Source organism: Papio anubis, chromosome 4 (genome assembly GCF_008728515.1).
Source record: "Papio anubis isolate 15944 chromosome 4, Panubis1.0, whole genome shotgun sequence".
NCBI lineage: Eukaryota > Metazoa > Chordata > Mammalia > Primates > Cercopithecidae > Papio > Papio anubis.
In genome coordinates this window covers 51506090-51529775 of record NC_044979.1, presented here as the reverse complement: position 1 = coordinate 51529775, position 23686 = coordinate 51506090, and the positions used below count along the sequence as shown (strand labels likewise).

The window sequence follows — 23686 nt, the reverse complement described above, 5'->3', positions numbered from 1 at the left end:
ATACATTTCTGGCAAAAGAAAATTAGCAGTGTTCTTTGCCATCACACTCACATGATAAAATTTAATTTAAACTCATCAGATTTTAAATGATGATTTAAAATAATCATTAAAGATCATCATTTGGCTGCTCTGCCTATGAAGTATCCATTCTTTTGTTTATTTTCTTAATAGACTTGCTTTTGCTTAAAAAAAGGTAAAATCATCAACATTTAATTCTGTTATCAGAATTAAATTAGAAATCAGTAACAAGATATATGCAGAACCCAAAAGTAATTAGAAATTTTAAAAACACATTTCTAAATAATCCATGACTCAAATAAGAAATCACAAAGGAAATTAGAAAAATATTTCAACCTGAATGAAGATACAAGTATTCACAGAAAAATTGCAGTGCTAGTGGAAAATTTACAATGTTAAATGTTTATTTGTGGGGAAAGTGGTCTAAAATTACTGATGTAAAGTCTCAAATAATCTTAAAAAATAGCAAAGAAAACTCATAAATCCAAAGATAAACAGAAAATATTGAAACTAACAAAAAGAAGAAAATAAAAAAAGATAAAAGCAGAAATCTATGAAATAGAAAACAGAGAAAACTAATAAAGCTAAAAGCTGTTTCACTGAAAAGATTAACACAGTTGCTAAACTCCTAGCTAGATTGATCGAGAAAAAAACAGAAGAGAACACAAATCAACAATATCAAAAATGAAAGAGAGGTTATTCTTATAGGTCCCAAAGACATCAAAAAGACAGATAAGTGAGCTCAGCACGGTGGTTTATGACTGTAGTCCCAGCCACTTCAAAGGCTCAGGCAGAAGGATCCCTTGAGCACAGGAGTTCAAGGCTGTAGCACGCCATAATCGTGCCAGTGAATAGCCACTGCACTCCAGCCTGGGCAGCATAGTGGAATCCTGTCTTTAAACAAATCACAAAAGGATAGTAAGTATTACATAGATTTTTCTGACAAATTAGATAACTAAGATGAGTAGATAAATACCTTCAACGTCACAAAATATCAAAGCTCATTCAAAAAGAATAGATACCACAAATAGCCCTTTCTCTATTAAATGAATTAATGTGTAGTTATAAGCCTTTCTACAGAGAAAACTACAGGCCCAGATGGCTTCACTGGTGACTTCTACTAAACACTTGAGGAAAAAACGAAAACAAAAACAAAAACAAATTCTACACAAACTCTTCTAGGAAACAGAAGAGGAGGAAACACTTTCAAACTCATTTAGTGAAGCCAGTACTAACTTGCTACCAAAACCAAATAAAGACAGAAAATTTTATGACAATATTCCTTATGAATATAGATGTAAGTATCCTTAATAAAAATTAAGTAAACCAGTATCCAGGAATACATAAAAAGATACATTAAATATCCAGCCATACATAAAAAGGGTAATACATCATGACTAAGGTTGGTTTGATATTTGAAAATAAATTACTATAATATACTTCATTAGCAGAATAAAAGAGTAGAGCTATATGATTATTTCAATAGATGTGGAAAAAGCTATTTAATGAAACTCAACACCATTTATAATAAAAAATAGAAAACTAAGAATAGAAGGGAACTTGTTTAGTCTGACAAAGGTCATCTATCAAAAACCTACAGCTAACATTATTATATCATTAACCTATAGCTAATACTATACTTAAAACTGTAAAATACTGAATGCTTTACCCCCAGGTCAGAAACAAGTAAATGAGGTCCATTCTCACCAGTTCTATTCAACACTGTACTGCAGATCCTGGACAGTGAAACAAGGCATGGAAAAACAGGCATAAAGATCAGAAAGTAAGAAATAAAAATCTCTATTTGCATAAGAAATGGTGGTTTACAGAGAAAACTGTACTGCTGGGTGAGGTTTCCCACTTAGGGAAAATATGAAATAGGAAGAGAAGAGAGCATCTTGGGGAATGCCTTCATTTTAAGGATGGATAGAAACTAACAACTAACAAGGAAACTGAGAAAGAAGATTAGATTATATTTCATATGCTCTTTACAAAGCAGGGAAATATGTTATACATTTTAAAAAGATTTACCTAAAATAGTTAAAATTACAAAAATATTGGAGCCTCAGCAATCTGGAATATTCCTTTATATAGAACATCAAACCCACACAAAAAGGGAGAAAGAAGCATTGCCATATATAAATTTGGCAACGTAATCACTATCTGCACAAGACAAATCTCAGAAAAAAATGGATCAGATTTACTGGGCCAAGGGGTTTAAATGGTACTTATATAGCTATGGTAGTTATAATGAAATAACTCTAAATGTATACTCAATATTAATTATGCCATTCATGACATATTAGACAATTTTTAGAATATGTGATGATGGAGACTGCATGTTCTGCTCGCCACCCCATCCCTGCTCTGCTCCCTCTCCAACTTCACTCCTGCTCCTCTGCTCTCACTCACTCTGTTCCAGCCACTCTGGCCTCCTGGCTCTTCTGTGACTATTACAAGCCTGTCCAATTCAGGTCTCTATTCCTGGAACACTTGCCCCAGATGGCTGCTTGGCTCACTCCTTCAGTTCCTTCAGATTTTTGCTAAAATGTCTCTTGATTGGAGAAGCCTATATAAAATAGCACTTTCCTTCCATCCCCATTCTCTATCCTTTACTGTGCTCTATTTTTTATCATAGCACTTGTCACCACTGGGCTCCTCATGACAATAAAAGCTCTACACGGGAAAGGACTTTATTTGTTACTTTCACTGTGTATCACTAATACCTGGCATATGATAGACAATAAATATTTCTGAATAAATGAAAAAAAAGAATATGTAATGATGAACCTCAAGCCTAAAATAACATTTAATTTTGGATAAAATCTCAAGGTAGAGAAGAAAAGACTGTTATAAGTCTATATATTTTTCAGTAAGTTAAAAAGTACGTTTCATATCTTCTCTATCAAATAAAATCAAACAGATTTCTGGTTTGGGCTGCAGGCATTTATACATCATAACTTTCTACCTTGAATTCAAAGTGATTTATTAAATTTCCAACAATTGTATGAAATTTCAACATTCCTTTTAAAGTCAGGGGTTTTGTTTTTCACTTAATAAGTCATAACAGTTTTTTTATAAGACTTAAAGAGCAAAGTTAAAACTTTCAGTGAGTGTATTAACATGAGCAGTGAAGTCTCCAACTGATGAGGTCACTGCAGGAGGGCCTTGTACTTATTGTTAGTCTTCTGTTATCCAGTTCATAAAGGCAAAATTGGTATATCTTAGTGAAGTACAGACCCAGCTACACACAGCACTGGTCCTGGTAAGCAAAACTTAAAGTGACAGCTACAGCCCAAGATTAGGGCAGTTTTCCCTGCACTGACTCCAGCTCCCTGCCTAAAGTGACTAATATTAAAAGAATAATCTTTGTTGTCTGTTAAAAATAAAGATTCAGAGAAACTACCCTATACTGAAATACAGTCCATGAGTAATTTCTATTTTTAACTCTCCAAGTGATTTTTATCATCAAAGTGAAGGCACTCTGTCTTAATCCAGAGAATGGACTTTCTGAAACTATGGGTTGTGTCGGACCATTAGAGGTCAAAAAAATCAATTCAGTGGTCACTATCGTGATGTTTTAAAGAGTAATACACTAGCATAGAAAATATTAGAATGCATGCACAAAACAAGGATAAGTATTATTTTGTGAAACTTCTGTATCAATCATAAATGTGTAGAGAAGTACACTTTATGCAATTACATACATGTATATATATTTATAAATGCTTATGTATTATGTATGAGGGCACAAAATAAAATGTACTTATTTTGGGTAGTTATCAAAAAATGTTTGATAGTTACTGCTAGAAGAAAAAAATATGGAATTATAGAAGAGTATCCATTCCCTGTCTGGAACCAAGAATGTTAAGACTTTAAGGCTTGTTGTATTGACCTGATGTTATGATCAACGATACGTATGCCAACCTTACTAAAAACAATTATTTTATTATGGAAAAATATTTAAAGCACATTGGGGGAAAAAGGGATATAGAGAAAGCATACAAGTGTACTTTTAATACATTGGGGGAAAACAGACTGTCTCCTTCTCTTACCCTCAATGAATCAATCCATTCATATATGAATTTAGTTGTATTTTGGTGCCTGTTAAATCCTCATTCCCTGTAAATTCTAAAGCATTTGACTTTAGAAGCTCCCCTCCCCTCTAGGATTTGTGACACAGTATTCTCCTAATTTTCTTCCTTCTTCTGATTGTTCTTTCCTTGTTTCTTCTTTTCTCTAAATATGTGTTTCTCCTTAGGGTTTACTTGTAGACTTTCATCTCAATTTTAAAACTCTCCCTTAGAGATGTAAATCCAATATAATAGTTGAAATCTATTACCTTTGTGTAGGTTTATTGTACCATTTTATAGATGCAGAAACTAAGGCAAGAGAGAGCTTATTTACTTGTTTGAGGTCATTTGAGCTTATTTAACCATATAGCTGGTTAAATAGCTGAGATGGGATTCATATACAGGTAGTTTGGCTCCAGAGTCTATGCTATATGGCCTCAGTTACTTACTTACCAAGTACTGAATAAATATTAGCAAATAAAGGAATGATGGTGGCAAAGTGTAGTAGACATAACTCTTTAGAGTTAATGAGGTCTGCATTTACCAGCGATATGACCTTGAGCAAGATATTATTTCTAAGATGTATAATGTGGGAATACAAATACATAACTTGAAGGGTTGTAGTAATATTTCAAAATGTACCTCTCTAGTACTGTTGTAAGAATGAATAATTTGCCTGCTTTTAAAAGAGATACTGTCAACTACATATGGCTCTGAATCTCATACCATTATTTTCTATGAAATTTCCTAAATAATAGAAAGGGGGTATACTTATGTTTGTATATAAAAAATGAGAATACATTCTGGTTTTATGCCTCAGTTTAAAGTGGAGTTTCTCAACCTTGGCATTACTGACATTTTGGACTGGAAAATTCTCTTATGAGAGAGGGGCGGGCATTGTCCTATGCATTGCAAAATGTTCAGCAAAATCCTTGGCCTCTACTCACTAGATGTCAGTAGCATCTCCACCTTGTCATGACAATCCAGAATGTCTCCAGATGCTGTCAAATGCCACCTAGGGGACAAAATGATTCTGGTGGAGAACCATTGCTTTACTGGAATAATACTGGGTTGTACTGCCATTAGATAAATACATGTAAGACTCTTGCTTCTAACAACAGGCCCCGGTGTGTGATGTTCCCCTTCCTGTGTCCAAGTGTTCTCATTGTTCAATTCCCACCTATAAGTGAGAACATGCGCCGTTTGGTTTTCTGTTCTTGCGAGAGTTTGCTGAGAATGATGGTTTCCATCTGCAACCATGTCCCTACAAAGGACATAAACTCATCCTTTTTTATGGCTGCATAGTATTCCACGGTGTAGGAGGGGGGAGGGATAGCATTAGGAGATATACCTAATGTAAATGACGAGTTAATGGGTGCAGCACACCAACATGGTACATGTATACATATGTAACAAACCTGCATGCTGTGCACATGTACCCTAGAACTTAAAAGTATAATAAAAAATAAAAAAGAAAATATAAACAACAACAAAAAAGACTCTTGCTTCTATATATATAACTGTCATAAGTAGAACACAATCTGTAGACACCAAAAGGGTCTATTTTTAAATTCTAGAAAACATAAACACACTCGTTATCTACTCTCTTTAGGATAATTATAAACATGCTACTTTTGTATATATACAGGATTCTGAATTATAAAATGTAACATTTCCCACTCAGCAAAACAAATAATCCTAAAACCACTTTGATCTATAGAGTCAAAGATTAAATTCTTTTACCTTTAGAGCTGAAATTACAGTTTGCTCAGCTGCCGGTGGGAATGAGCTCTGACTGGAAACAACCTAGAACAAGGTTTTGATCCAGTTATAGTTTTGCTTAAGTCTATTTCTGTAAATACTAATTTTCATCATAGCATAATAAAGCTGTTTCCACAAACTATATATACAATATTATCATTGCTTTATAGTAATATCTTATACATGATTTTAAAAATCAGTATTTATTAAGATAGGTTGAAAAATAATTTTGTCTATAAAGAAAATACATACTTCAAATAACAATAATAAATACTGAGAGCTAGGTTTCCTTTATTCATGTTACATAGGTTTTAATTATAAAGTTTAAACTGGAAAAAGTCAGAATAAAGCCATATTTACTCATTTCTTTCACTCATGTCTTTAGGCTGACTCTAATTTCCAACAAGTCTTTAAAATAAAAATGTCAGCATTTCAATTTTTACAAATCAATACAAACATCATGAAAATTTTGAAAATATCAATAAAGACATTTAAAGTAGGCTAGATAGAACACAATCTTTCCTTGCTTATGGTGCTTTGGAGTAATGATTAAAGAAAATGGAAAATACATCATTTAGTGTTTTTAAAATAATTTTTACCCTTCTGAGATTTCCCTATTAATAACTCTTTAACATGCCTTTTGTTTAGTGTGTAAAATACACATTTTTAGAAACCCCTAATTGATAAAAGGACTTGTTAAAATCTTTAAATAAGTGAGTAACAGTCACTTAGAATTATTCTAAAACACAATCTAGTATATTAAAGCTCATACTATAAGTCAAGTTTTCAAGAACATCATTTAACCATTAGCTTTCTTCAGGTCTTCTAAATTATTATCTTCCTATTTATAACATATTTCAAAAATGACCTATAGAGAATAATTAAGCACAAGCTACTCCAAAGTCACAGATGGACTTGGAAGTGTTGCTTTTTTAGTAATTAACAATACAGTTCACCTTAGACATAATATATGGAGGCAAACAAGTTAAGGTTCAGCCATTTCTTTTAAATGCCTAGTAGAAAAACAGCAAAATGAATACACATTATCTATTTGTAAGCATTCATCAGTGATTATATCATAAAAATTCAGTTTTTAATACAGTTCCTCCCTGACTTTTTAATGCAAAGATATTAATAGAACATTTTTGACATGTTGGAGGGCTTCAGCATTCTTATTCTGTCATCAGCTTTGCTATAATTTACTATCATCCACACTATATCAAATTACCCATTTCAATAAGTATGAAATATGTATGATTTGTCCTCCAATAATTTGCTCAATAAACTTAATTAACTTGAGGATCTACAGTTCATGTGTTTTAAACTGAATGTACAAACAAAAAGTCATACAAACAATGAAGGCCAGAATCAAAGACTGTTTAAAAGAGTTAACTCCTTAGTTTATGTTATAATCAAAATATTTTCATTGTATTCTTTTCCAAAGTATTAAATAACAATTTGTAAACTGTCCAAATTTGAGGCAAGAAGAAGAATTTAAAACTAAGTAAAAAAAACTTAATAAAATAAAAGTTACCTTTGTTACTGATTGGTGCAACTTATACAATGAATTCACTACTGCCACATTTCTTCTCTGTCCTTCAGTAAGAGGCCCAATCACCTGACTTGCATCTCCTTGTGTGGAGAGCTGTAAGAATTCAACATCGAAAGAATGTGTCAAAATGATAATTCACACACACACACACATACACATACACACACACACACACACATTCTTTAAGGGGAGAGAAGTTCATGCCCCTCTGACAAAGAGGGGAAATATTCAGGTCAAGTTAAAGCTTTGGACTTGAGGTAAAGCCAGCAATCTGTGTAGAGAAAACAACGTGGATGTGGAAGTACAATTGGTCCTGCATGGACGGCTCCGTTAATACTTCACAGCTGATGGACTCTTGAAGCAGGTGTGACCCAAATGCCCCATGTGTGCTATTATTTTGATATAATAACATAGTAATCCTAAGGAATACCTTCTGGCAACTGCCAACTGGGCTTCTTTCTATTCAAATACTCAGAAATAAGCCCGCAAATAAAGAGGAAAGGAGAGAAGAGAGAGAGGGGAAAGAGGGAAAAAGGGGATGGTTAGAGAAATAAATAAAAATAAACCTAACTCCCATGTATATTTGACAGCCATCCTAATACACTAATGAAATGAATGGTGCAAAGAGGGTATAACTTTGATTTTTTATAGATTAAAAAAAGCCCCAAATTATACTGTGTATAGATTATCAGTAGACGTGGTATTAAAACCTTTCTACACTTGACCTTTAATTTACTTCTAAATTCATGAGTTTTAGGGAAAGGGACATGGAATGCTTTATTATCTCTAACTGTCATGGTTCAAATTTAAGAAAAAATACATCAACCATTCTCATATTGATCAGATTTTAATCCAATCCTCTATAACAATTATTATTTAAAGATAAATTAAACTTGATCAGGACATAGGAAGCATAACCAAGTTAAACAACTCCAATTTATTTTGACTTTCCTCATGGACACAGATAATGACAAACTTGCAAACAAGCTGTGTTCTAAGGTGGTGACCTGAAAATATATTTATTTTCCTGTAGAACTATGTTAAAAAGATAATGCTTAAGCACTTACAAGAGTCCACAAAATCCAACTTAATCAATAATATGGTGAACTAATACTAATAGAAACTGAGCTCCCAAGAGAAAGCAAATGATGGGGTCTGTGCCAAGGTAAGGATGGGGAGAGGCTCCTGAATAAGGCACTCTGAAAGTGTAAGTGGCCATGGTGAGTGGCATCAGTGGGTATGGCAGACTTGGGGTGGGGGGGGGGGGTCAGATGCTAAATATACATCTGACTATAATGGGCATTTAAATGTTATAAGCTCTAGCTGTACAATTTTAAAAATCCAATCTCTCTTACTTCTCTTGAGAGTCTCTCCAATCAATTTTGAAGAACAAAGATATGGGAAAGGGAAAGAATTTTTATGTTATTTTATTTCAATTTGTTTTGTGTGCTCAGTATTTAAGGAGGAGATATGCCTGCTGCTAGATATGTAAGAATTTTTATGTTATTTTATTTCAATTTGCTTTGTGTGTTCAGTATTCAATGAGGAGATATTCTTGCTGCTAGAAAAGGGTAGAGATCTTTTATTAATGAGGACTGATCATATTTTGGGGGTTTAAAAGTATAGACAGGTCTACGTCACACCCTCTTGGATGCTATTATCAGGAAGACAGGTAATAACAAATGCTGGCCAGGATGTAGAAAAACTGAACCCTCACACATTGCTGGTGGGAATGTAAAATTGGAGGAGCTGCTTGGAAACAATCTGGTCTTTCCTCAAAGGTAGATACAGAGTGACCATGTGACACAGCAGCTCAACTCCTAGTGATATATGTAAGAGAAATAAAAACATATGTTCACACAAAAATCTGTACACAAATATTCATAGCAGCATTTATTCATAATAACAAAATAGAAACCCAAATGTCAACCAACTGACAAATAAAATGTAGAATAACCACACAATGGAACATTACTTAGCAACACAAAGGAATAAAGCTCTGATACATACTACAACATAGGTGAATTCTGAAAACATTATTCTATGTGAAAAAAACAACCACAAAAGCCATATATTAAATGGTTACATTTATATGAAATATCCAGCTTAGGCAAATCTATATGTGCAAAAGTCGATTGGAAATTGCAGTGGGGCAGTGGTGTATATGAGGAGTGAGTGCTAACTGGTATGAGGTTGCTTATTGGGGTGATGAAATGTTTTAAAATTGACTGTGAATATACTAAAAACCACTGACTTGTACACTTTAATGGGTGAGTTATATGATATGTGAATTATATCTTAATAAAACTGTTTTTTAAAAAAGCATAGAAAGAATCCCAGGCTTCCAAGGTTATTGACTGATGCTCTGAGAACCTTGTGAAAATGAAGGTTAAGAGATGACTTAAGTACAAAAGACCTATAAAGCTATATAAAAAGAATATTATAGTTTTGGGTATAAAACGTTATTGACATAAAAGAACAAAAAATGAAACGTCATTATGCCAAAAACAAAGAACAAAATAAAAATATCAAAGTGAAAATGTAAGTTTCCAAAAGACTGGAGATGTAAATAATCTGCTGCTTATCCTGATTTTACTGCACAGAATATAATCAGTCCAAGTCCAACACTTAGCTAAGTGGATGACCGTGTATCTCTCTCCAATACCACTCTTGTCGTAGTTTTTGTTTTTTTGGAAATATAGTCTCCCCTCAGTATACAAGGAGGATTGATTTCAGGACCATAACACCCACCCCCCCCACCTAAATCCACACATATTCAAGTCCCACGGTGGGTCCTGAGGAACCTGTGTACAGCAAAAGTTGGCTCTCTATATATACAGGTTTTATATCCCATGAATATGGTACTTTTGATCTGCCTTTGGTTGAAAAACATCTGTGTATAAGTGGACCCATGCCACTGTAATCTCAAATTTACAGAAAGTTGCAAAAATAAAAACAGTACGAGGAATACTGTATGTTCTCTATCTGGATTTACCGATTGTTACATTTTATCCCGTTTGCTTTATCATTTGTATTCTCTCTCTCTGTCACATACAGGAATGTGCGTAATTTGTTTCTGAATTATACATACATTATGGCCTTTTATATTTACCCTTAAATATTTCAATGTGTGTATTTCCTAATAAGGATATTTTCTTACAAAACCAAAGTTGTTATCAATTTCACAGATTTACATTGATGAAATACTTTTATCTGGCATCAGCCATGTCTCCAAAGAGTTCTGGTTCCTTTTAGTGGAAAATGGAATTAGAGACCAAGATCTGGGCACTAGGTTTGCTCACTGCTGTTGACCCCTGCTTCTTGATTAAATCAACCTTCAAATAGATGATCCTTCCAATACAATGGGCTCTCAGTTCCTTGTCCTCTTCTCCTTCAACAATCTTACTATTCACTCCAACTCATTTATCTTCTTCCATGGTCACACTCTATAATCTTGCCATTATAATCACTGAACTCTTTCGAATCTGAGTTTAAGTATGCTACTCTCGGGCTGCCATTTCAAATCTTTCCCTTTGATTTTACTTATTTTTAATTTTAATTTCTGTGAGTACACAATAGGTAGATATATATTTACATTTCTCTTTGTTTTTTTTTTCTTTTTTTTTTTTAAGACAGGCTCTCTCTCTGTCACCCAAACTGGAGGATAGTGGCATGTTCTTGGCTCACTGCAACCTTCGCCTACTGGGTTCAAGTGATTCTTGTGCCTCAGCCTCCTGAGTAGCTGGGATTACAGGCATATGTCACCATACCTGGCTAATTTTTGTATTTTTAGTAGAGATGGGATTTTGCCATGTTGGCTAGGCTGGTCTTGAACTCCTGGCCTCAAGTGATCCACCTGCCTCAGACTCCCAACATGCTGGGATTACAGGCATGAGCCACTGTACTGGCCATCCCTTTGATTCTAATTCCAATAATTCAGTAACCCCTTTAGACCTCCCAAATGTACCACCTTCTTATTCTATCTCGCAGGAGTCCCTGATACCCATGTCTTTGCTTCCTTCCTTTCTGGATTAGATTATGTTATGTTATTCATTATCATCAATTTCAGCAGTGAGCGACATCTTTTCAGCAGTGAGTGGTATCTTGAGAGGAAATGGGATCCAGTGTACCTGTGGAGATACTGGCTTTAAACTGGGGCCTGGAGAGTTCATTAGTTTTCAGAGAGCAGGCGGGGCAGGGTATTAAGAATACATATATTCATGGTCACTTAGGAAAATTCTAGTCCTGGGCGAAACCAAGTCAATGCCTGAATGTGAGAAGCTGAATGAGCTTCTCACCGGTTGGACTTTAAATCTATGATCACTTAACCAAGGTGGGTTCTTGATGTTGCCTGTCAATACTGTTAAATATCCCATTCATGCTCCTAAGCCCCTAGGAGATTGTTCCTCGCCTTCTCCTCATTTCTCTAATCTCCGACACCTCCTTCCCTCCTCCTTATTCTCAGTTGATGACTCTGCTGTATACTTCCCTGAAAAAACAGAAGCAATCAGAAAACTCATGTTCCCAGAATGTCTGCTGTCCCTACCACTTGCTAGCTGAGTGACTTGTAGCTTCAATTTCTTAATCTGTAACATGGAACTAATAATACAATTTATACCAAAGTATGTTATGTAAACTGTAAAATGCCTTAAAAATGGTAATACCATATATTTCTATCTCCAGACAATTGTATGTCTTATTCGTATTTTCTTTTCACTTTTCCTTTGCTTGGTTCCTTCCCCCAACCTCTAGTCTATCTCAGTACTGGCTAGGGACCAACTGAACAGATTAGCATTTAGGAATGAGAACCAAATGCCAGTGAAGCTGCCTGGAGTTACAGAGTAGGTTTTGCTCCATTTGGGTTGTGGTAACAAAGCATCTTGTACAAAGTAGGCACCTCAACTACTTCATAATCCTCCACTCATCTTCAGCCACTTTAACCTTTACTATCTCAAGCCATTTCCTGCAAGCTCCTTAAAATTGACATCACTAATTCATGTACATGTTCAGCAAGGTGTCTCAAAGTAGAAGATGCTTATTATATATGCTTGTTTTTTCAAAGCCTATCTTATTTGAGATGAATAAAATTGTACCAAGGTGCAAAAATACAGCTTGGCTGTAAAGCACTGAGAATGAGGGAACTAGAAAAGTGGGAGCAATAAGAGATTCAACATTGTAAAATAGGACAAATGTACATACTGGTTAATCATGTTACACTATTTCAATACAATCTGGAAAGATGTTAGAAACCAAAAGAGTTGCATTTGAGTTTATTTGCAAAACACACACACACACACAGACACACACACACGTGCACACACAAGCAAGGAATGAGAGGGAATCCAAATGCTAAACAAATCCTTAAATAAAAATTAAAATAATTCTTATATGCAAATGACAAGATACACTGTTTTTTAAAATTTAATTATCTGAACAAAATATTCTTCAGAAATTCTAATTCTGTACATCTGCTCATTAGGAACAGCATGTGAATTCAATGTGTGAGAAATAACTGATGAGACTAGATAACTGAAACAATAAATTACATAGTTATAATAACATGAAGAATGTTTTTATATAACTGTTAATCTGCAGATGAAATGACCAAAATCTCCCTAAACATCATGCCTGAGGACTAAAAGTAAAAGAAATAAAACTGACAATTCAAGGGATGAGTTGGATGACAACTTTAAGTTTCTATTAAGAAAATCTAAGAATTATTTGTGGGGAGTTATAAAGTTGATGACTCCAAAAAATGTCTAAAAAGAACAAAATAATATATTATAGATTACTTATAAACTACAAAAGGGTAAGTAAGTTACTTTCCAGATATTAAGGAAGCACTTCTAGTGGTCTATTTATGCCCACTCCCATGCATACAGAAGACATCAATAATCAACTGTGGCCCTTTTATGGTCTCTCAACATTGCACTCCAGGCAGTGACTACAAATCTCTAAGACTTGACCCAGGGCATAAAATCTATTGGCAATTCCTGATCTATATCATATCAGGTTTTTAGATATACAGTTCAATGATCCTCTAGGTCAAGAGATACTAAGGAGCAATATATTCCAAGAGCCTCAAAATTGCCACACCCTTACATATGTAAGAAAATATTGTAAGAAATATATTGTAAAAAAATTCCAGACAATGGAGCCAGGCAGGGTGGCTCACATCTGTAATCCCAGCACTTTGGGAGGCTGAGGCAGGAGAATCGCTTGAGCCCAGGAGTTTGAGACCAGCCCAGGCAACATGGCAAAACCCCATCTCTACAAAAAATACAAAAATCAGTTCGGTGTGGTGGTGCGCACCTGTAGGTCCCAGTTACTTGTGAGGTGTGAGGATGGTGTGAGCCCAGGAGGCTGAGGTTGCAGTGAGTCAAAATTGTGCCACTGCACTCCAGTCTGAGTGACAGAGCCAGATCCTGTCTCAAAACAACAACAGAAACCAAAAACGAACCCCAGAAAATGTATCATAAGAAAATAATACAGAAAAGTTTATACACAAAGATTATATTTATAAAACGGAGAAATTGGAAAACCCGACATGTCTAAGAACAAGGGAAAGGTTGGGTCTATTAGGCAATTTTGAAAATGTATAGGAAAGGACAAATCTGTAGGTTCACACAGCAATTTGTCACTTTCCCAGCACATCAATCTAACTAAACTTTGAAAATAAAAGAAACTAATTTTCTTGAGTGCTAAAACTATCAGAAAATATTTTCAAGAAAATATTCCCACAGTGTATGTCACACTTTCCTGGTTTCATAAATAAGATACACAGAACATGGACCTGAAGAAGGCAAATTCTACTTAGGTTAACCATTATAAATGTTCACTAGTGTTTGAGCAGTGTGTTTATGCTGTTACATCTCTTCTCTGCTTTTAGTGACTTTATCCGAGCTTAGTAGGGTATATAGAGCTGCATTCCCCTTCATTCATTAAACAAACTTAGATTACTACCTCTTTTGATATTTGGTGTTTCCTATTCTTCTTTAAATTTTAGTGATTTGACGAGTCCTCCCCTTATTCCTAAGGTGTAAACTTTCTCTTTTTTGATCTTTTTTTGATATTCTTCCCTCATCTTGGTCTAATTCGCTTTGAAGTGGGAAACCAGAGGACTAACGATGTTAAAGCCGGGAGACTTTCCTATGAGTTACATGTGTGTACTTTAGTATATGGACACTGTAACATCAATTCTAGCAGTTCAGAGAATGAGTTCATTGCCTTCTTGGTTCTTAGTTATACCCTAGACTGTTAAATTTATCAAATATTTGACAATTTAAAAAAGAGGTTTTTTACTAGCTATTTACAAAATACAGACAGGTATAATTGAACCACAGAACAGATTCAATGGTAAAGTTGTATCTTAACATCAGACTAAATCTTCACACAAAATCTGTTATTAAAGAGATGATAGCTAGAGATGGGATCCAGTTTGAACAGTTAATATATAACTGAAAAGTGAGAAACAAAATCATGTCTTGTTTATGCATGAGAGACGAACATGAACAACACACAGGAATAAAATACAGCTTTGTAATTCAAAGCTCTGTTGCTCAAACACCACCAATTCCCATTACACAAAGCCCCTGTCTCAACCTAACTTCCTCATTAACCTTCTCTAGATTTTCCATGTTCCTGTCAAAACCTCCACCTGGCAATACAGGGGGTAAGAAATGCAAACACAATTTGCTAAGAATGAATCATTTAATCAAATCTATTATCCTCCCTAAGAGCTTTTATTTTTCTTGAAAGGGTCATAAGCTTTTGAACAGCAGATAGAATTTCTACCTACTCATGACCTAAACACCGGCCTTGTTAATTAAATTTAGAGTCATAAGTCTGCATATTTCTAATTATTTGAAAAAGAAAGAACTGTTCACTTTCAGGTATGCTGAGATTTTCCCACTTTCCAATAATGAATACTGTAAGTAATTTATTAACAACTTAAAAAATCCTTCATATCTACATGAAATGTAGAGAATAAGGCCTCTTTGATTTACAGTAATTTGATTATAGTACAAACTAAACTTCAAACTACAGAATTTCAAAAAAGAATGACAGTTTATTACTCTGAGGGATACAGAATAACTAAAATCCTAGCTTCCTAGTATTAATGCCTAATTAATCAATACAATTAAAAAAAAAAATAACTGGGGTAAGGGCCAGACATGGTGGCTTACACCTGTAATCCCAGCGCTTTGGGAGTTTGAGGTGGGAGGACCACTTGAGGCCAGGAGTTGGAGACCAGTCTGCACAACATAGTGAGATCCCCACTCTATTTTAAAAAAAAAAATTTAAAAATGTAATTAAATCTGTAATCTTACATGCATTATTACTTTTCATAGTAAGAAATTCTTTTTTGTTGTTTTTTTGAGATGGAGTTTCACTCTTGTTGCCCAGGCTGAAGTGCAATGGCACGATCTCGGCTCACTGCAACCTCTGCCTCCTGGGTTCAAGCGATTCTCCTGCCTCAGTCTTCTTAGTAGCTGAGATTACAGGCATGCACCATCACGCCTGGCTAATTTTGCATTTTTAGTACAGATGGTGTTTCTCCATGTTGGTCAGGCTGGTCTTGAACTCCTGAACTGAGGTGATCCGCCCACCTCAGCCTCCCAAAGTGCAGGGATTACAGGCATGAGTCACCGCGCCCGGCCTAAGAAATTCTTTATATATAGTCCAACAATAATCTTCAGTTCAACTAAAGTCCTAATAATAAAAAAGTGTATTACTGAACTCCAAGTTAATTAGGTTCTTTCTGTATATTGGTTTTAATATTAATGTTTACAATGTAAAACCAGGAAAAAAGGTTCATTACCTGATTGAAAGCAGGAATTCATTTTGTAAAACATGGCACTATTATATTTGTCATTCTATAATTGTGTTTGCCATAAATGGCTATAACAGTTTGAGAAAGTATCTCAAGAGAAGTAGTTTTAAAGGATATAATTCCAATGTGGCTTGACTGACCCTCTTCCCCACCACAGTCTCTCGTTTTGATAGTGGATTTGTCCATTTCTCTCTATAATTCTATCCACTTATGCTTTATTAGTCTGAGGCCGTGTTGTAACGTATATCATAATTCTTTGCCTTCCTAGTAAATTGTTCCTTTTCTCAATATGTGACCTTCACAATCCCTAATAATGCTTTCTGACTTAAAGTCTATTCTGTCTGATGTTAATATCGTTGTCAGCATTCTTCTGATTAGTATTTGCCTGAAATATTTTTTCTCCATTCCTTTACTTTCAGTCTTTATCTGTCCTTATATTTTAGGTATGTCACACGAAGCTGAATTCAGCCATTGATTCTATGCAAATCGAAAAATGTCAGTGGTCAGTTTAGTATATTTATATTTATTATGACCAGTGATGCATTTGTTGGAATTATTTTACTACCTTTTTATAAACTTTCTCTTATTTGTCATGATTCAATTTTTGCCTCTTTTGTTTCTGTATATTTTTCAGCCTTTTACTCAGCTGATAGTTTCCTTTTTTACCCTTTTCCATTAACTTAATTCTAAGTTACATATTCTATTTCTATTCTTTCAGTAGTCATAATTGTTAATATTATATTCAATTTAAGCCAGGCGCGGTGGCTCATGCCTGTAATCCCAGCACTTTGGGAGGCCGAGGCGGGGGGATCACGAGGTCACAAGAACGAGACCATCCTGGTTAACTTGGTGATACCCCGTCTCTACTAAAAATACAAAAAATTATCTGGGCGTGGTGGCGGGTGCCTGTAGTCCCAGCTACTCGGGAGGCTGAGACAGAAGAATGGCGTGAACCCAGGAGGCGGAGCTTGCAGTGAGCCAAGATCATGCCACTGTATTCCAGCCTGGGTGACAGCAAGACTCCATGTCAAAAAAAAAAAAATTATATTCAACTTAATCCTGAACAATGACATGCATTTTAAAATGCTTTAATATCCATCACTCTTTCCTCATTTTATACCTTAATGTGGACTTGTATTTTAGTTCCATCTTACTTCTATGTTCCATATTAGTCACTATTCTAATTTTATGCAATTAAAGATTAGATTTACCTACATGTTTATCAATGTTTTGTGCTTATTATGACTTCCTGCATTCTAACCCTTCCTTTTTGCATTAGATTTCCTCCTTCTGCATTCAACCATTAAATAGCTTCCCCTTCATTCTGAGTGAAGGACAAAGCCCTTACTATAGCCTGCTAGAGCTGGCAGGATCTAGGGTTAAGGTTACATAGTTTCAAGGATGTCAGACTGGGTCACAAGGAATTCTGGAAAAGCAAGAGCATTTAATCAGTTTTAAGTCTGTCAGTATTCAAGAGTCCAGGCTTATAAGCAAGAGGATCTGGGGTTGAAGGTATCATTTTATGGTGGTATAACCAAAGTCCAGAACACACATTGCTTCAATAACTGCCAGGCTGCTACTGCCTTTTTAGGCACTTGGACTTGCCTCTTCAGTTCCATTCATTGTGATCAGTCCCTCTGAATACTAATCAAATTATTCCTTCTTGTAAAATCTTACATATGGTAAAAATTGAAACAGAACTGAAAGGCATAAACTTTTTCAGAAAGTTTTCTCTCTTGGGTTCTTAGCAAAGATAGTACTCACATATGCTTTTTTTTTTGAGACGGGACCTCCCTCTATTACTCTTACTGGAGTGCAGTGGCCATGATCTTGGTTCACTACAGCCTCCGCCTTCTGGGCTCGAGTGATCCTCCTGCCTCAGCTTTCCAAGTATCTGGGACATCAGATATGTGCCACCACATCCCGCTAATTTTGGTATTTTCAGTAGAGATGGGGTTTCGCATGTCGCCCAAGTTCGTCTTGAACTCCATGGCTCAAACGATCCACCTGCCTTGGCCTCTCACAGTGCTGGGATTACAGGCGTGAGCCATGTCGCCCAGCCTCACGTATGTTTTGAAGTACCAAAAGTGAACATAAAAAATCTAGACCCAAGAAAAGAAAGATGTTACACACACACACACATACACACACACACACACACACACACACACCTCTTTACTCCTTCGTTTTCTCCAAACTTCCAAAATATATACTACATTTAGTTTTGGTAATGTTATTTTAGGCAGTTGATGTTTAAACTGGAGAAAAGTGGCTGTTTGGTAAAATTAATTGTTTAGTGTGAATTTTAATATACTGTGACTGTCTATATGTGGGACTGTTTCTCTTTCAATGTTCCATTTTTCTATACCTGTGATAATACTTTATACTTCATTATCTTAACTGGAACTTTTTTTTTTTTTTTTTTGGTAGAGATGAGATCTCACTCAATTGCCCAGGATGGTCTCAAACTCCTGATCTCAAGTAATTCTCCCTCCTCAGCCTCCCAAAGTGCTGGGATTTACAGGCGTGAGACACCACACCTGGCCTTTACTATAACTTTATGAGTCTTCTTATCTAGTAGAGCAAATCGCTCTGCATTGTTCCTCTTCTTAAAAAAGTGTCTTCATTGCCAAGTGTGGTAACTCATGCCTGAAATCTCAACTACTGGGGAGGCTGAGGCAGAGGATCCCTTAAGCTACAGTGAGCAAGGATCATGACATTGCATCTAGCCTGGGCAACAGAGCAAGACTCCATCTCTTAAAACAAGTGTCTTGGTTATTCTTGACATTTCTGTATTTCTGTAAAAATTTAACAATCAACTGATCAACTTTTTTTAAAGTTAGAATTTTTATTGGAATTACATCAAATCTATAGATCAATTTCAGAAGAATCAACCTCCATATAATACTGAGTCATCTAATACATGAATAGCACATATACCATCATTTAAAAAATTCTTCAATTTCTCTCAATACAACTTATAGTTTTAGTGTAAAGTCTTGCCCATATTTTGTCAAATTATTCCTAGAATTTGAAAATATCAAATTATTCCTAGAATTTGAAAATATCAAATTCTGGAATTTGATATTTTCTGCTGCCATTGTAAATAGCCTTTTATAAAGTGAATTCTATTTTCTGTTTGTAGCTGGTAGATAGAAATAGGTGGTTTTCAGTGATACCTTGTATACAATGATTTTACTAAAATCATAATTCTAGAATATGCTTTTGGCTTTAATCATGTTTTTTTTTTTTTTTTTAACTTGATTGTTTTCTGCTCTCATCTTTATTATTTCCTTCTTATGTGTTATGGTTTAATTTGCTCTTTTTTTCCTCTCTCTCTTTTTAGTTTGTTAACGTAGAAGATTAGATCCTTGATTGAGATCTTTTTTCCTCCCCAATAAAAGTATTTAATGATTTGAACTTTGCTGAGTTAGCTGCATCCTACAAATGCTAATACATTTGTTCTATTTGCATTTTTATTTAGCTCGAAATATTTTTTTAAAATATCCGTCTTTGGCCTATAGATCATTTAAATGTTTGCTGTTTAACTTTCAAATACCTGGGGGATTTTCCAGATAACTTTTAGTTACTTGAGGAGGAAGAATCACAGGCCTCTTTAAAATCTGTTAGAGCATTTTCCCAGGAAAATTCTGTGAAAGGAAAATAAATCTTGGGGCCCCCAAAATCACTAAGCTAAAGGGAAGAGTCAAGCTGGGAACTGCTTATGACAAACCTGCCTCCCATTCTATTCAGAGTCACCCCTCTGCTCAATGAGATAAATGTATATCTGATTGCCTCCTTTGGAGAGGCTATTCAGAAACTCAAAAGAATGCAACCATTTATTTCTTATCTACCTACGACCTGGAAGCTCCCTTCCTACTTTGAATTGTCCCGCCTTTCCGGACAGAACCAATGTTCATCTTACATATGTTGATTGATGTCTCATGACTCCCTAAAATGTACAAAATCAAACTGTGTTCTGACCACCTTGGACACATGTCGTCAGGACCTCCGGAGGCTGTGTCTCTGCAAGTCCTCAACCTTGGCAAAATAAACTTTCTAAATTAACTGAGACCTGTCTCAGATATATGGGGTTCACAACTTCAAAAATATTTTGAAAACTACTTCTGTTTTCATAAAACTTGCAAATGGAACTAAGTTTTGTAAGTTTTATAATTTCCTAGGATCCACAAATCCCCTAAACCCATTGCCATTACTAGATTATCAATTCCTGCCCTATGATACTGAATATGCTAAAAAGATTTTCAAAGAGATAGAGAAAGAGACAGAGGATTTTTCTTAATTCCCATTACAGAGAGAATCTTTCCATGTCACCATTTTTGCTTTTAGATATGTCTCAGAAAATACTCTAAACTGGCACAACCTAATACTAGTGAGTTGAATAAAAGCTGCTCAAAAGTGTGCTACATGTCTGATATAGCAAAGGATAATCAAAGACAATCCATAGCTTCTAAGATTCAAACAAGCTTGCTTATATTCAAATGAAGAGTTTTAGTTTGCATCCTAATTTTTAAAAGGAAGTCTTCCTCATTCTGGGTTTGTGCCTAATACATGTGTTGGGGGAGGGGTAGTTATAGTTGCCCCATTAATCATGCCTCCTTCCATATAATTACTGCAGGTCTCCAATTCAGAACTGTATCTAATGCTGGTAGCTGGTGTCACACTGGGATACTGCAGATGTAGTTCCTAAGCATGTTTTGGCCTTAGTTCCATTTGCAAGGCAATCTTGCTGTTTGTCGCACTAGGTTGATGCCTATAGCGGCCCTGGGCAGTAATCGCAGGTTTTCTTTAAATCTTATTATGAGTACAGCTATATCTTTAATGTGATATGCATTTGTATGTGGGTGTATGCTAGGAAGGAGGGTGCTCTAAGTAAACCACAGCCTAACTTTGACTAAATGTTGACAATTCTATCTCCCAGAAATATACTTTCAAATAGCATAATTTTTAAGCATACACGAAGGCATTAAATTATAGTTCATACCTTGGAAAAGGGTAGGATTAAAAGCTCTACTTGATCACTAATATGCTTCAACAGATATAAAAGCTCTATAGTGTTAGGAGTTCCAATCCCAGTAAAAAATTGACTATGTAATTGACCAATTCTCTCAATAAGAACATCTGGAAAAACTAAATAACATATTTCAAAAATCTTCTTGATGGTATTGAAGTGATAACACGGCAGTTAAAAATTATGGTGCAAGATTCAATTACTCAATTTCTTTTCAAACTTCTAATACTAATATTTTCTAGGGTGGGTATGGAGGATTCCATTTACTCAGATACTAAAAAACTTCATATTCTGGAATGAAGAAAAAAATTTTAAATGAGAAAGATAAAAAAAAAAAGAAAAGGAAAAATGTTTGAATATTATATGCCTGTGGCAATGAAAAGAGGTTTAGGACAATAAAGATTAGAAAATGTGATAAGAGGTCAACATATATAATTTAAAAGTCATATAGAAAAAAGGCTTATGATTTTTATAGTAATATTAACATTAACTGAAATCATTAAGTAAATTACCATAGCAATGAATTTCTCTCTTCTTTGGCAGTGAAGGTGGTATCAAGTGACATAAAAATTTAGCAAAAACACACCATTAGGATTCAAGTAGGGAGCGTACATCTTTGGGAATAAAAATAAAAGCTCAGCCAGGTGTGGTGGAGTTGCCTGTGGTCCCAGCTACTTGAGAGGCTGAGGCAAAAGGATTGCTCGAGCCGAGGAGTTTGGGGCTTTAGAGAACACTGGTTGCACCTGCGAATACTCCCTGCATAACAGTCGGGCAATGTAGCGATACCCTGTCTGTAAATATTAAGAATTAAAATTAAAAAGGTTCATGAGCTCTCTTTTTTCATTGTTACATGCTCTCAATTTGGCTTTGTGATAGATGGCATAATTCGTCCCAATTCTTCACCAACTTTGTATGTACATTCTTTGCTACTTAATTTTGTACTGTGGAGGGGTTGTTTTGGTGAGTGAGACTTATGGGAATATTTTCTCTCCTGCGCCCTGTCTTCATCATGAGATCAGGCCCAGGATAGCCTGCTGCAGGATTAGAGATACATATAACAGAGCAGAGTTTTAATATGGTTAAGGCCAGCCTAGAACAGCAGCCAGCCAGTCTCGTGAGTAAACCCAGCCAACCTCAGTAAAGCCACCTAGCTAGTCCCCATATGACCCGAGAAGCATGAGCAAAAATGCTTACTGTGTGTCACCCATGTCAACAGCGGTTGTCAGTTACACAGCATTCTTATGACAACAGATAACTAACACAGACTTTGACTTGCTTTAACTAACAATTTCAAATTTTTTACTTTCTCTTGAAAATATTATTTGTCATTGCTCTCTGTCTTCAATATGATCTACTGACTCTTAGTCCTGACAGTTCGTCTAGTATTGATTTGCCACAGCCCCCGGAAAATGAAGCTCTTACAGGTCTAAGAAGCAAGTCAGAAAGCTATCTTTTTTTCTTCTGCTTTTGTAGACACAGGGTCTCACTATGTTGCCCCAGCTAGTCTTGGACTACTGGGCTCAAGCAATCCTTCTGTCTCGAACTCTCAAAGTGCTAGGATTATAGGCATAGCCAGTGTATCAGGCCAGAAAGCTATCTTGAAGAAAGGATGAAGTAATCCCAAAACAGTCCAACGTAAGAAGAGAGGTAACAAAGAGTGGAAGGCTATCTAAAGGATCAAGAGGGCCAGGCGTGGTGGCTCACTTTGGGAGGCTGAGGTGGGAGGTTGCTTGAGGCCAAGAGTTCAAGACCAAGCTGGCCAACACAGTGAGATCCCCTTCTCTTAAAAAAAAAAAAAAAAAAAAAAGGATCAAGAGGCTAGCCAGGTAACCTAAAGGGATTGGTGTGTTGTGTTTGTATTACAGTGAAAGTGCATTTGGTCAAAAAGACAAAACTGATTTGTTTCACCTGTTTGCACATAATATAAAAACTCTTCCAAGTGATTTCATATTTCCTTTGTGTGTTTTTTTTTTGTATTAACAACATAAGCTATTACCATATAATAATATATGGGGTGACAGCCCATGTAGATGACATTAAAATCTCCATTAAATAATACTTGTATTTATTTATTTATTTTGAGATGCAGTCTCAGTCTGTTGCCCAGGCTTGACTGCAGTGGTGCACGCTAAGCTCACTGCAACCTCCGCCTCCTGGGTTCATGTGATTCTCCTGGCGTGCACCCACACCTGGCTAATTTTTGTATTTTTAGTAGAGATGAGGTTTCACCATTTTGGTCAGGCTGGTCTTGAACTTCTGACCTCAGGTGATCCGCCCACCTCAGTCTCCCAAAGTGCTGGGATTATAGGCATGAGCCACCAGACCTGGCCAATACTTTTAAAACTAAAAACAAACAAACAAGCAAAAAAAAAAAAAATTGAACTCATATTTGAGCTCATGTCTCTATATCATTTAAA

The 23686-nt window shown here is 35.5% G+C and overlaps 1 protein-coding gene across 1 annotated transcript in view; it reads right to left on the bottom strand.

The window, feature by feature from the left end:
- COG5 (component of oligomeric golgi complex 5) overlaps window positions 1–23686 on the bottom strand; it is a 363081-nt gene that overhangs the window by 44912 nt on the left and 294483 nt on the right. The window contains exons 15-16 of the mRNA XM_031665852.1: window positions 7387–7497; window positions 5835–5897 (exon numbers count right to left, since the gene is read on the bottom strand). Coding sequence (XP_031521712.1) covers window positions 5835–5897; window positions 7387–7497 — 174 coding nt within the window. The remainder of the gene's footprint in view (window positions 1–5834; window positions 5898–7386; window positions 7498–23686) is intronic.